The sequence below is a fragment of the Apodemus sylvaticus genome, chromosome 3, assembly GCF_947179515.1.
Source record: "Apodemus sylvaticus chromosome 3, mApoSyl1.1, whole genome shotgun sequence".
NCBI lineage: Eukaryota > Metazoa > Chordata > Mammalia > Rodentia > Muridae > Apodemus > Apodemus sylvaticus.
The window spans coordinates 35,454,357-35,468,476 of NC_067474.1; the positions used below are offsets into that span (position 1 = coordinate 35,454,357).

A 14,120-nucleotide genomic window follows, 5' to 3' on the forward strand; every position below is an offset into this window, starting at 1 on the left:
ATCCTGCTGTTGTCCAGAGTCTGGGTAATCTTGCGACTGGGCAGCGCTTAAGGGGTCGGAGCTGTGTGAGCTCCGGGCCGCTGCGCACTGTCCACCCTTGGCACCGGCTGCCCTGCTGGCTCACCATGCACGACCGTTGTCCTCCCCACAACAGGGTGAGCAAAGAGAGCTGCAGCAGCTGCGGCAGCTCCACGCTGTTGACGGGTCTAAGGAGCTGAACCTCCTGGTAGGCCAAGGACGGGTCCTACTCAGCAATGACATCGTCTTTGTCTGCAGCAGCTGCAGCATACTTGTCTGTCCATCTTTAGCTTCACTTCTCTGTGTGTGCGGCTCTGACTCCCTTTGCTTTCTTTTGTTCCCCAATTTTATGAGACCACTTTAAAAGCATCTTCCCATAAATTTGTCTTCTTCTTCTTCTTCTTCTTCTTCTTCTTCTTCTTCTTCTTCTTCTTCTTCTTCTTCTTCTTCTTCTTCTTCTTCTTCTTCTCTTCCTTCTCCTCCTCCTCCTCCTCCTCCTCCTCCTCCTCCTCCTCCTCCTCCTCCTCCTCCTTCTCCTCCTCCTCCTCCTCGGTTTTCCTAAGATACTCTGCAGACATATCCTCTCCTGCTGCGTCTCCCCTCAGATCCTCCGTGGGTCTTTCAGGCTCCTTCGTACATCTCTGAGGTCTCTCAGGTGAGGTCTGTCAGGTGCCCGTGGCCACTGCCATCTTGACTCTCCTCTCCAGGACTCAGTCTTGAACCTTGTCATCCTCCTGCCCCCACCCTTCAAGTGCTAGGGTTACAGGCATGAGCTTATCCCTCCCCCACCATTTTAGGTGGTGCTGAGGCTCGAACCCAGGCCTGAGTATGAGCACTCTGCACAGTACCGACTGATATACTCCCCAGGCCTCCCTTAGGATTTATTTTTTCTTTCTGAGACTCCTATAGCTTTCATCAGCATTGAAGAGTCTCTGACCCTACAGAAATTATAAATATACTCTGAGTACACATGGAGTTACCCATGGCTCCAGGCACATAGGCAGCAGAGGATGGCCTTGTTGGACATCAAAGGGAAGAGAGGCCCTTGGTCCTGGAAAGGCTCGATGCAGCAGTGTGGGGAATACCAGGACAGGGCAGCAGGAGGGAGTTGATTGGGGAACAGTGGGAGGGAAGAGGGCTTATGGGACTTTCAGGGAGGGGGACCAGGAAAGAGAACAACTTTGAAATGTAAATGAAGAAAAAAAGAAAAAGTATATACTCTGAAATATGTTCCCCTGAAGTCTTTACTACTTGACAGGGAAAGAAAAGTACTGTTGATTTTTGGTTTCTGTTTTTAACCCCCCCCCCCTTTATATTAAAAAGTGAATATGAAGGCGTTAAGAGGCTGTGGAGACGGCTTGGTCAGGAAAGCGTTGACAGCACAACCCTAAGGGCCTGTGTCCTGAGCCCCAGCACTGATATACAAAGCTGGTCACACACAATGCCAGTGCTGAGCAGGGGAAAAAGAGGGTCCCCAGAGCCCACTGCTTAGCCAGTTAGCTGACCACAGCTCAGGTCCATAGTTCCAGAGAGTGGGCGTGCCCTCCTAAAAAAAAAGAAAAGAAAAGAAAGAAAGAAAAGGAGAGAGAAAGAAAGGTGTAAAGGAATTGAGAACACAGATGCATATTTGTGAAAAGCAAAAATGGACAAGGTATAATCTTTGTCTTTAGAGATGGGGACAGATAAACTTTTTACGCTTCTGGTTAGACTAGTTTTGTGAAAATGGAATCATAGAAGGCCAGTCCAGAATCATTAATATCTTAAGAATAAAGAATTTTAGCTCAGAACAAATGATTTCTGGTTTTAAATAGAGATAAATGGATCAATAGGTCAGCGACAGTGTACACAGTTACATCGATGGATAAATGAATGGGAGATACTGAGCCACCATGTGAAGCTAGAGCTCACAGGAGTACATTTTGTGTAACAGGACAGCCAAGTAGTTTGACTCCTGCCATTATCCACCTAAAACTTTACGTGAAACACAAGGCACAGACTGTGCCCAAGCTTCTGATTGGTGTGGTGTGCAGGCACCAAATTGTCAGTTCTAAACTCACAGCTTTCCCTGAGACCCCCATGGTGTAGGCTGACTGTAACTCTTTCGGAGGTAGGAGCCTCCCTCCACTCCTTGGGTGACACCCTGGCACTTCAGAGATCTGTGGGTTCAGATGGCTGGGCCATTCAGGGAAGACATCACTCGGCATGGATGTCTGTTCTCGTAGAATCTCTATAACTCTCATTCTTCCCTGATTCTGCCCACCCACCTTGCTCTGCCTGTCATTTTTACAGTCCTGTTTCACACTGTGCCAAGTCTCCTTCCTTCTCAAGGCTTCCTTTACCTCCTACCTTAACTGAAACCCAGCTCTTCCCCGAAGATGTGATTTTACATTTCCTGTGGTCCTGAGTTGGGCCGTGGATTTACATATCCTTTTTTTTTTTTCCTCACTGCTGTTACTTAGATAAGACCTACATTTCTCTAGGACTTAGGCTCAACTCTCCAATCTAGTACAGTTTTGTTGCAACCCCACAGCCTCCTGTTTGGGCTGCTTCCTTATTTAAATATCTTTGTTCTTTGTACTGGGTCAGTTTGATGCCTCTTGTATTCTGATGCTAAATACTGGCTTCTCAAGACCTGGTTGCTCCCAAGGAGCAGATCCTTACACACACCAAATAATGCTATGTGGACCTGGCTCCTCAAAGTAACTGGTCAATAAAAGGCTAGAGCCTGTGACTGGGCAGTGGGGGGAGAAGGGCGGGACTTGAGGTTTGAGTGAGAGGATTGCAGGTAGAGGGAAAGGACGAAGAGAGAAGATGAAGATGGAGGAGGCTTCCACGAGAGATGGGCCATGACCACTAGGTGGCCAGGAGAAAGAGCAAGTGACAAGGTACTTCACAGCTGGGGAACAAGTTAGTGCAGCTCCAAACCTGCCCAAGCAAGGCTTACGACTTGAAAATAAAATGCCTGGATTGTGCGTCTTCTATATGGGCTTGCTAGGATTATAAATTCTTTCCATATTTGTTCTTTTCCTTAAGTCTTTATTCATTGCTGACTAACTCCAGTGGACAGTCCTTGTACTGTCACTGTTCTGCCTGGCAATGATGATAAGGCCATATCTCTAGAGGGTTCCATCTCCACAGAGACACTGGCCTAAGATTCTTGATCAAATTTCAGTCCCTTGAAGTTAGCCCCTCATCTAGGCTGAGAACTATGGAGTTCTGTGAATATCACACATGGCCAACGTTTAGCAGGAATCCTGAGTTAGCAGATTTCCCCGTCCCACCTGATCCATCACTGGTTGATCACAGTCCTTTACCAGACTCCAGCCACCAGGCCATAGCTCATCGCTCTGACCTGCCTTCAGCAGACATCATCTCTGGCTAATTTTCTGTTTTTACACTCTTTCCCACAGCTGTTTCTTGGCTGGAAGGTTCCACGTTTCCTTGTATTCAGAACAAAGCTCGTTCTGTTAGACTTTAGACTGCAGAATCCCATGACAACCAGTCCTTACATAAAGCCTTCCTTACTGCCTCTTATATATCAGAACAGTTCCGTGAGGCGCTTCATTCAGTATTCCCAGCACTCCAGAAGTTCAAGCAGGAGGATTGCCATGAGTTACAGACCAATGTGAGCTACATAGCAATTTTAAGGTTAGCCTGAGCTACAGAGTGAGAGTGTGTGTAAATATACAAAGAAAATAAAATTAAAATCATGATTGAAAGTCAAAAGAGAGAGAAGAAAACATTTTTGAAAAGCAAGCTACATAATCTATACACACAAACCAATTTACATATAAAGAGTTTTCTTTTAATTACAAGCTTTATAAAACCCAATAGGCCAATGGAAAAGGAACAGGTAATTCACACTGCACTCAACACAAATGCATCTTTCAAAAATGTACTTGGTTTGATAAACAAGAAAAGCAGAGTTTTATTTTTTAAATAAATTAATATTTTTTGAGACAAGGTCTCTGTGTAGTCCTGGTTGTCCTGAACGTTGTTATGTAGACCGGGCTAGCTCTAAATCTACAGAGATCTATCTGCTTCTGCTTCCCTAGTGATGGGATAAAAAAGGCATGTACCACCACACCTGGCTTATAAATTAATTTAAAATTATATATATATATATATATATGTATATATATATATATATATAATATGTGATATATAATATATGTGATATATGTGTGTGATACATTTACATTATTACCTCACTCCTCCTTCCTTCAATGTTTTCCATGTTCCCACTTCCTCTCAAATTCATGTATATTTCTTTATTATTTTTTAACTTTTTGTTGATTCTTTTTTTAAAAGATGTATTTATTTCATGTATGTGGGTACACTGTTGTTGTTTTCAGATGCACCAGAGATGGCATCAGACCCCATTACAAATGGTTGTGAGCCACCTTGTGGTTGCTGAGAATTGAACTCAGGACCTCTGGAAGGGCAGTCAGAGCTCTTAACCGCTGAGCCATCTCTCCAGCCCCTTTTTATTGATTCTTTGTGAATTTTCTATGCTGCACCCTGATCCTACTCATCTCCCTGTCCCCTCATATCATCATCTCTCTTTTCTTGCAACTTCCCTTCCAAAAGAAATCAAATCATAAAAACAACACCTACCCCATCTTAGTTAGGATTTCCATTGCTGTGAAGAGACACAATGAACAAGGCAACTCTTATAAAGGACAACATTTAATTGGGGCTGGCTTACAGGTTCAGAGGTTCAGTCCATTGTCATCAAGTGCACGGTGCTGGAGGAACTGAAGAATTCTTCATCTGTTCCAAAGGCAGCTAGGATGAGGGTCTTAAAGCCCATATCCACAGTGACACACTTCCTCCAACAAGGTCACATCTCCAAATAGTGCTACTCCCTGGGCCAAGCATATTCAACGCCCCCACCCCACCCCCAAATCTCTCTCTATGGAAACTGTGGTATGTCACAGTATATCCTTTTGCCCAAACAGATTTACTTATAAATGTCCACTGCAATAAGTCGCTGGTCTGGGTGGAGGCCTCTGCCTTCTGCTGTGCTATCAGTACTGGGCCCTCACTGGATATCCTGTTGTTGCCCTGTGTCATGGAGATCCTGCAGCTTTGGTTCTGCAGAATCGGCCCTTCATGTACTTCAGCAGATCACAGATGGGGTAGATGTGAGGGTGGGCCAACTCAAAGCCTGGATCTTGGCCTGGGTGGTAGCTGAGTTGGCCAGCATGCCAGGTCTTCTTTGCCCACACCACCAGGGCCAGCTTTCCTGCTTTGCCCAGGTGAGGGGCAGGGCCAGCTCTGCCTTGTCGCCCAGGTGAGGTGATGTTCAGGCCTGCTCTCCTGAGTGCTACAGCCAGGGAATGGTGGGGGCCAGCTCTCCTGCACCCTGTCAAGGGGTGGGATCTTTATTATTATTAAACACACACACACACACACACACACACACACACACACACAGGCACATGCACACACACAACCTGCTGAGTTCATTTGTTGTTTGCCCATATGATGTTTTTAGGCCTGATCACTTTATATCAGATAGCTAATTAGAGGGCTCATCTCTAGGGAGGACTAATTCTTCCTCTCTCAGAGGTCCTTGCTTGCCTGTGGCTCTTCATCTAGGGGTGGGGCCCTGTGAGATTCTTCCCACCGTTCACACTGGCAGATCAACTGGTGTTGCTGTTGTTCCTATCTTGTTTAGATGGCCATATTGTTGAGACTTCAGGTGACCAGAGAAGCACAGGTATTAAACTATAAGGAGCCCCTGGCTGCTCAGTTTCTAACTAGGGAAGATCCTGAGTGGTAAGGGTAGAGGTGATGGATGAGGCAAACACTTTCAGAACTATCAGGAGTACCACTTACCCAAGCCAGTATGGTGGTGCTTTCCTTTAATCCCAGCACCTGAGAAAAAGAGACATGCAGATACCAGAGACGGAGGCCAGCCTGGTTTACAGATCAAGTTCCAAAAGCCAGGGCTACACCCACGCGCACACATACACACACACACACACACATACACACACACACACACACACACACACACACACACACATACACACACACACACACACACACACACACACACACCCTGAAAAACACTCATCAAGTTTTGGCCTCCTCGGGCTTGATTGTGCTCACTCACTGCTAAGGTCTGTCTTCCCACAATCTCTCTATTTAGGTTTGGTCCTCAAGATGACAGTGGTAAGGAACCTTTAAGAGGCATGGCTTGTTCTTAGGTCACCTAAAGGACAAACTGGTGCAGGACCTGTAGCCTGCCTGTGGATTCCACACCCCTAAATGGACCACCTCATCTGGTTTCAGTGGGAGAAGATGCCTCTAGTCCTACCTAGGCCTGCAGTGACTTTCAGGTGTGTGTGTGTGTGTGTGTGTGTGTGTGTGTGTGTGTGTGTATGATGACACCCAAATGGGATTTCCCCCTTCTCAGGGAAGGTGGAATGGACAGAGGACTTGCATGAGGGGGTACTGGGAGGAGAGGAAGGGCTGATATTGGGTTGTAAAGTGAATAAATAAATAAGAGTCTTCCCAGCTCTATGGTTAACCTACTTCTGTTTAACTATTTGTTTGTTTGAATATTTATTTAATTTTTGTTTTTGTTCTTTCCAGACAGAGTCTCTCTCTATAGTCTTGGCTGTCCTGGAACTCACGCTGTAGACCAGCCTGGCCTCAATCTCAGAGACCCCCGCCTGTCTCTGCCTCCCAAGTGCTGGGATCAAAGACTTGCACCACCATGATGGGCTGCTTAGCTGTTAAGCTTCCCTCTGCTGAACTCACCATCTGGTTGAGTTCTTGCCCTGGAGTCTTAGGTTGTCTTTTCTCTGTAGCTGGATTGTGTTCCTTTTTTTTAAAATCTTGCTTCAAGTTTACTTGTGAAAACAGCATAGGACACTGGTCATCTGCAGATAGTGTGTGGGTAGGTGTGTCACAGCAGTCGGTCTGTCTTCACACTGGCAAGAGCCTTTTCTATGGGGCCTGGGCACCTTTGGGAGCCTGAGCTGGAGCTTTGGCCTCTGCCTTGGTTTGAGCCTTGGGCTTTGGTTGGCAGAGCCTATGACCCTTGGCCGGGTAGCTTCGAATCCGATTCCCAAGCTTGGGGTGAGTGATGAAAGCCAGGCGGCTGAGTTTGCGGCGGGGCCCTTTGGCATCTTGGGCTTGGTGACCTAAGGCTTCACCAGGGCCTTGATGGCCTCTGAGCAAGCACTGACTTTGCATTGTTAGCCTGCACCTTCTTCAGGCCTTTCTTGTTGTGCTTCTTAGTAAAGCACATGTTCCTCAGGAACTTGGGGTCAGTCTCCTTAAGAGATTTGTGTCTCTGTGACTGAGGTTTCTTGATGCCATTTCTGTGCCATGTGCAGGACTGGGTGTGTGTGGTGTGGTTCTTGAACTGGCCATGTCCACACGGTAACCAGCAGCTCCCACAGTGCCTGGGACGGGAAGAGGAACGATTGTGCTCCTTTACGGAGATACTTTCCTAAGGGAGACTTAGGTTGACCTTGGATGAAAAGCTGGCTAAAGGCTTGCATGGCTGGTCCTTTAATGACCGGATCTGCTTTCCTTGTTCCCTCAAAGTATGCTTGATTGGCTTCTCAGAGTCTACTAACTCCTTTCATCACATCTGGCTATAGTAATAATAATCTTTTATCTTCCATGGCATGCTAAAATTTAACCTGCATTCGATTAAGATGATTTTTTGGTTTCTCTTGTGAGACTTTATTCGACCTCTATTTGCTTCTTAAAGATGCTCACTGTTGACTCTCTCTGAACATTTAAACCATATTTGAGCCAAAGATCATGAAATACTCAATACTTTTCTGATACTTTTGAGTTGTGGAAGTGAATTGCAGTAAGTGGCTCTGTGGGATTATCATATAAAAACTTGTCCCATTTCTAACTTGTTTCCTGGATATAAGATTATTCAATATTGATTCCCTTTTGCCTTTCTGCAGCTCCTTGGTAACTGGCCCAGGCTGGCATTCTGGTGACACCCTCTGTCACTGCGTTGGGCTGATTATGGAAGTTCACATCCGACTACACATCCCGAGAGGTCAGTAGCTCCCTTTGGGATGAAGATAGGGACCCTGAATTCGTGTCAACTTGGCTTCTCTATCTATGGTGGTAAACGATCCCTTGTTTTATTTCTAGCATTACTGTATTACCTGTTTATTTCACTAAGGGGTGAAGTCCAGGAAATGGGAGCCCCTTTCATCAGCACCCCAGTCTCTACTGTCTTGGGGACGATGTATTCTTATATTCATACTTGAATTTTAATTGTGATGAATCTTATGTCTTCAATGTTTCTGACTTATTTTCTCTAAACTAAAACTGTCCATGGTCTGTCTAGAACACATGGTCTGCGTTTAAGGATTTAAAAGACCTAGAACATTCCTTGTTGGTACAGAGCTGGCCTGACATGTATAAGGCCCTAAATCCAATCCCAAATCAATCTCATCAGGGTTACCCCGAGTGAGGGAACCACTGAACATTCACAGTTGCTTAGTTTTACAAATTTTCTGCACCCAAAGGGAGGGTGACCTACAAAACATGTATCAGTGATATCCTTGATAATGACTTCCAAGGTGGAAAGATTTCTCACTTAGAGTACTTTCTGCTGTTCTTTGTCAAGGCAGATACCCTGCTTAGGTGCCTGTGCCTCCCTGAGTTCTTTAAAGCAAGGAGAGCTCACAGACACTCCCGACCTTAATCTGCCCTGGCCCAAGGTTCCAGTCGGTGGCTCAGGGCAGGTGAGTTAGGCGCTCACAAGGCGCCTGCGGGCGGGCCCGGGTAGAACCGAGGGCGTCGGCTCTGGGCTCGGCTCAGCCGCAGCGATCGCAGCCTCCAGCGCCGCCCGCCTCCCGGAGCCGCGACGCCCAGTCCCGCAGCGGCAGCCGAGCAGAGGCAGCGCGCACCGCGGGGATGCTGGGCGGGGGCAGGGCGCGGGGTAGGTGACTTTATCCCGCCTCTGTTGCCCGGCCCAGGGGAGCAATGACATCACGTGGCCTTTTCCACGCTCCGACACAAAGAGCGCTTGCGAGAGGCCTCGGCCAGGGAGGCCGGCGGCCGCGGCTGCCTCGCCGGGCCCCGGGGCCCCGCCAGCCCAGCTCTGCGCTCGCCGTCCGCATCCTTCCGCCGCCGCCTCCGCCCGCGCCCCCTGCGCACCGCTGAGTCTGCCTGCTCGCCTGCCCGTCCGCCCGGGCGCTGGCCTCTTCCCATGCGGGCGGCGCGGGCCCTGGGAGGGGCGCCCCGAGCCAGCCGCGCAGCATGCACTGGGGGGTTGGCTTTGCCTCGTCCAGGCCGTGCGTGGTGGACCTGAGCTGGAACCAGAGCATCTCCTTCTTCGGCTGGTGGGCCGGGTCCGAGGAGCCCTTCTCCTTTTATGGGGACATCATCGCTTTCCCTTTGCAGGATTACAGTGGGATCATGGCAGGGCTGGGCTCGGATCCCTGGTGGAAGAAAACCCTTTATTTGACCGGGGGAGCTTTGCTGGCCGCGGCTGCGTATCTGCTCCATGAACTCCTGGTCATTAGGTGAGCCGGAGAGAGGGCCCTGAAGCGGGCGCTGACCGGGGCTGCTAACCCGGGTAGGGCTGGCTGGAAGGGGCTTCGGGAGCCAGCCCCTAGGTCCCGCCGCCCAAAGGTCCAAGTGTCCTCTCTTATCCTCTCCCACCTAAGGCGTTTCACAGACACCTGGCCGCTTGTCAGGGGCCATTTAGAGTTGATGGGAGAATTAAACTGGGAGGGGAAAGAAGGCATTTGCCTTCCATCATTTCGATGCTAAAAACAAAGTGCTGTGAGTCACTAGTGTTATGGATCAAAACAATCTGCTAAAGCCCATAGGAAGATTCTAACTGCAATCAATGCATTTGTAACAATAGAATAAAGCTCCGTAGAAATACTAAGGTACACTTTTATAAATGCCCAACTGGTTTATGGGGGAATAATGCTGGAATATGAGCTATTAACCTCATCTTTACTTAAAATGTTAGTCTTCTCTTCTTCCTATCTATAAATGTCACCATTATTAAGAGGCTGCAGTTGCAGGAGCTTTGTGTAACCCTGTTCAGTTTTGATGCATCCTTAACCTGCTTACCTGCTTATTTGATATGGAACTGTTAGCACCTTGAGGCTTAAATGCAATCATTGTGCGAGCCGTAGGGGATCCGAGGGCAGCCCTAGCACACGGGGCGCTTGACATAACAGGGAGTCTCCCTGGGCTGTAAACAGTTTCATGGCTGCCTGCCGCAGAATGTGTCCAGGGCTGACTTGAAAATTACAATAAATGGAGGCCCCTGCTGTTGGTACTGCTAGTCCCATAGAGAGATCTGGAGTGCCTACCACTGGGTACCAAGACAGCCTTTGGCTAATGGGTATGTCAATTTTGGGTGAAAATTTCCACGCATTTGGGGCCCCAGTCTCTGGAGATTATTGGAGGCAGAGCAGTTTTCCGTAGCTCAGAATTTCTTTTCTGGTCAGTATTTTTGAAGGAGCCAGGATGTGTTTGTACCATTATTATCCAGAGGTAGGATCAAGGAGGGGCCTGGTTCTAAAGGTTATAAAGTGGCTGGTGACCTCTAATGGACTTCAGGAAGTGCAGGAGGAGACACCATGATAGCCCTACTGAAATCACACTGTTTGTTGGTTCTGAAAGGATAAGAAAGCATTCAGGTCTGAGAAAAATGTGTGCCGGCTCTCATATCATTTAGGCACAGGGAAGACTGAGAAGTTTATTTTAAATTCATCTCATAAAGCACAGCGTCCTGGATTTAGTTGAGCCAAACGCACAAGTTTTAAAGTGAGATATCATCGAGATTACTCCCCATTGGTGCCAGTCTTAGAACTCTTATTTCAGGTCAGGTTTCAGTCCGTATAAAGAACCCCACATCTGTGCAGCCCTTTAAACAGTGTGGCCTGTTGTTTCTCAGTTGTATTTCACTCCAAAGCCCACGAAGGCTGTCCCTGTGCCCAGCAGCGTCCTAGCAACTCTCCAGTTGGTGGAAAGGGAAGGCTTCACGTGGCTGAATCCAAAATGTGGCTTCGATGACCTTGCAGAAATAACACTTGACATAGACCATGCCCTGGAGCGCTGGACCCTGCATCCTCTGCCCAGGCTAGCCCTTTCTGCATTGTGGGGAACCCTCTGCCCAGGCTAGCCCTTTCTGCATTGTGGGGAGCCCTCTGCCCAGGCTAGCCCTTTCTGCATTGTGGGGAGCCCTCTGCCCAGGCTAGCCCTTTCTGCATTGTGGGGAGCCCTCTGCCCAGGCTAGCCCTTTCTGCATTGTGGGGAGCCCTCTGCCCAGGCTAGCCCTTTCTGCATTGTGGGGAGCACAGGCCCCAGCTCTGGAGCTTCACTCGGACCAAGGGGTTTTAAGACCCATGTTTGTTTACTTTTGTTTTTTGACAAATGAACTGATAAACCCCTATCATAATACAAACTGAAAGAAGGCAGCTGAAACGTTGGGAACTTAGTAGTACTCCGTGTGTGTCCGTGACTGCATGCATCTTTAACTCAGGCACTAAGGAGAGCTACGGAACAGACAGGAGCATTGAAGGCAGTCCTCAGAGGGTGCAAGAGAGGAAGACCTTCACTTGCTGAGAAATCTAAGCTTCTGTACAGTTAGGCCAAATCAAAATCAAATGTGTGGGAGGGAAATATAAAGTGGCCTCCACTGTCTGAGTTCATTGGCATGAGTTCATTGACAACTTTCAACTCTTCCCCTACCTTGCCTGGACTTTCTGTTGTCCAGATTAGCTTTAATCTATGACTTTGTCTCATGAGGAAATAAAGCTATAAGGTTAATTAGGAAGTCTAATTAATGAGTATAACCAATGCATGTATATATATATATATTTTTGGCAAAGCATGGTTTCTTATTTGTGATATTACTTTGGGTATTTGTATTTTTCCACTGTTATAGTTTAAAATGATTATTGTCTTAATCCTTTTGTTTTCCCAGAGTGGCATCTATATTAAATTTACTCAAGCACCTGGAACTTCGCTTTACAAGCGAATGCTTAAGGAATGACCTCGTTACCTGCAGCTCACTCACACTTTGTGCTCTTGAGCTAAAGGGTCCCCATCTGATCCCCACGACTGACTCATTGCCTGTTATAGAGGCGGGACCATCTCTGATGTCCTTAGAGCAGGGCCGGGAGCTAGGCAGTCCCCTATCATGTTAGCCAGCTGGCCTCTGCAGGTGCTCTCTTATTCAGATCTCCTCCTAAGGTTGTTTTACGATAAGTCACACAGGAAGCAACTCATCTGATCCTGTGATCTGATCCCTTCCAGTAGGCAGAGGGTTCTGACATGTAGAAGGACCTATGGGGACAGATTGTTTGAGTTCAAATTTGACTCAGCCTTTTGATATATATACATACACACACATATGTACATATATACATATATATGTATATATGCATATGATTTACTGGGCAAAGTCAATTGTGAGGTATGTGTATGTGCATATATATGTATGTATGTATATATGTGTGTGTTTATATATATGTGTGTGTGTGTGTGATGTATGTGTATATACATATATACACACATATATGGATTTTACTAGGGATTGATCCCAGTGCTTTACCCATAGAAGCCAAGTAACCTACTACAGAAGAATATATGACTGCACTCATTTTTTGGCATTTTTTTTGACATGGTCTAGCTGAATTGCCTAAGCTGGCCTTGAACTTGCAATTTTCTTGTCTATGCCTTCTGAATATCTGGAATCTGTTGCCATTCTTGGCCCGACAGACTTGGTCTTAAATCGGTGTCCCTTGGGCAAGTTACTTTCTGACTTTGAAGTTTCCAGTCTACTACAGAAATTAGTATGGCGTCCCAAATTTAAACTCGAGCAACGCCCACTTTAGAGTGCTATTATCAAAAGTAAGTAGGTTACCTTGGCCGGTGTCTATAAAGTCTGTGGCACATGTTGGCATGTGATCAGCATCTTTATGACTATGATAGGGCCTAAATTAATCTTTAGAACTTGACTCTTATTTATCTCCTTTTAGTTCTTAAGTCTTTCCCTCTCTAATTTACATGAAAACATCACTTTGCAATGTGAGTTATTTTACTCTGCAAAGTCAGTTGCTAAGTGTAAAGTTTGTATTGTTTACTAATATGGGTCCTGGATTTTAATATTTGACCGCCCATGTGTTTCATATAATGGAAAACCTCTGTTTTGTAGTAAATGCTTTTAACTCAATTGGCTTGTAATCTCAGGATGAGTCATTCTGAGCTCTTGGTTGGTAAACTCCACGAGGACTTGTTTTATGAAGTGGAGACGCTGAGGGAGGTGAGCGCCATGTGGGGATGGTGATGAACTATTTCTGCTTGGCCAGAAGGAGGTGTAGAATTAAACTGGGATCTGGAGAGGAGAGGTTTAGAGGGTCCAAGGCTCGAGGATGGAGCTTACCTGACTAGGAAGTGCTAGGTGCACAAAACGGTGCAACTCGTAATAGGTCTCTGAGGGGTGTTCAAACCAGATTAGGTGAAATTGTAAGTGAATAAGACTGCATATTATTGTGTAAGAATAAATTTTTGCTCACTTTTAATGCTTCATAGCTTACTAAATGTTCACAGATACTATTCTATTTAATTCTTGTGATTGTCAATATAGGAAAGGAACCAGGATTTTCAGTATCAGATTTCCTGGAGATGTGGGTCATGGTGCAGCCCAGCCATTCTGTTATCTCCTCATCATATGGAGGAGGGTATTGTCTAATGTAGGCACTGTCCAGGTTTTGTAGAACACTGTCAGTGTGACTATCTCTGTACCCTGGATCCTCTGTAGCCCAGGTAGACTGTGAACGTGCGATCCTTCTGTATCGGCCTCCTGAGAGCCAGGATGAAAGGCCTGAAGTATCATTCTCACCTTCTAGGATTTGTAATCCATAAAATAGATGCAATCTATCTACTTCATGAGGTTGTTTTGAAGATTAAATAAAACAATGCCCATAAAACATGCACAGTCAGGTGGAGCACAGTCAGGTGGAGCACTGTCAGGTGGAGCACTGTCAGGTGGAACACATAGTAAGCAGAAAATGCCCGTCTCCCAAATATTCCTCTTGCCCACAGACTGCACATAAGGAAGCAAGTTGATTTGT

At 46.6% G+C, this 14,120-nt stretch overlaps 1 protein-coding gene across 1 annotated transcript in view; it reads left to right on the plus strand.

Annotated features, from left to right (window-relative positions):
- The first annotated feature begins 9,094 nt into the window (after nt 1-9,094).
- The window catches only part of Faxc (failed axon connections homolog, metaxin like GST domain containing), a 57,251-nt gene continuing 52,225 nt past the window's right edge, over nt 9,095-14,120 (plus strand). The window contains exon 1 of the mRNA XM_052176154.1: nt 9,095-9,542. Coding sequence (XP_052032114.1) covers nt 9,277-9,542 — 266 coding nt within the window. The 5' untranslated portion in view covers nt 9,095-9,276. The remainder of the gene's footprint in view (nt 9,543-14,120) is intronic.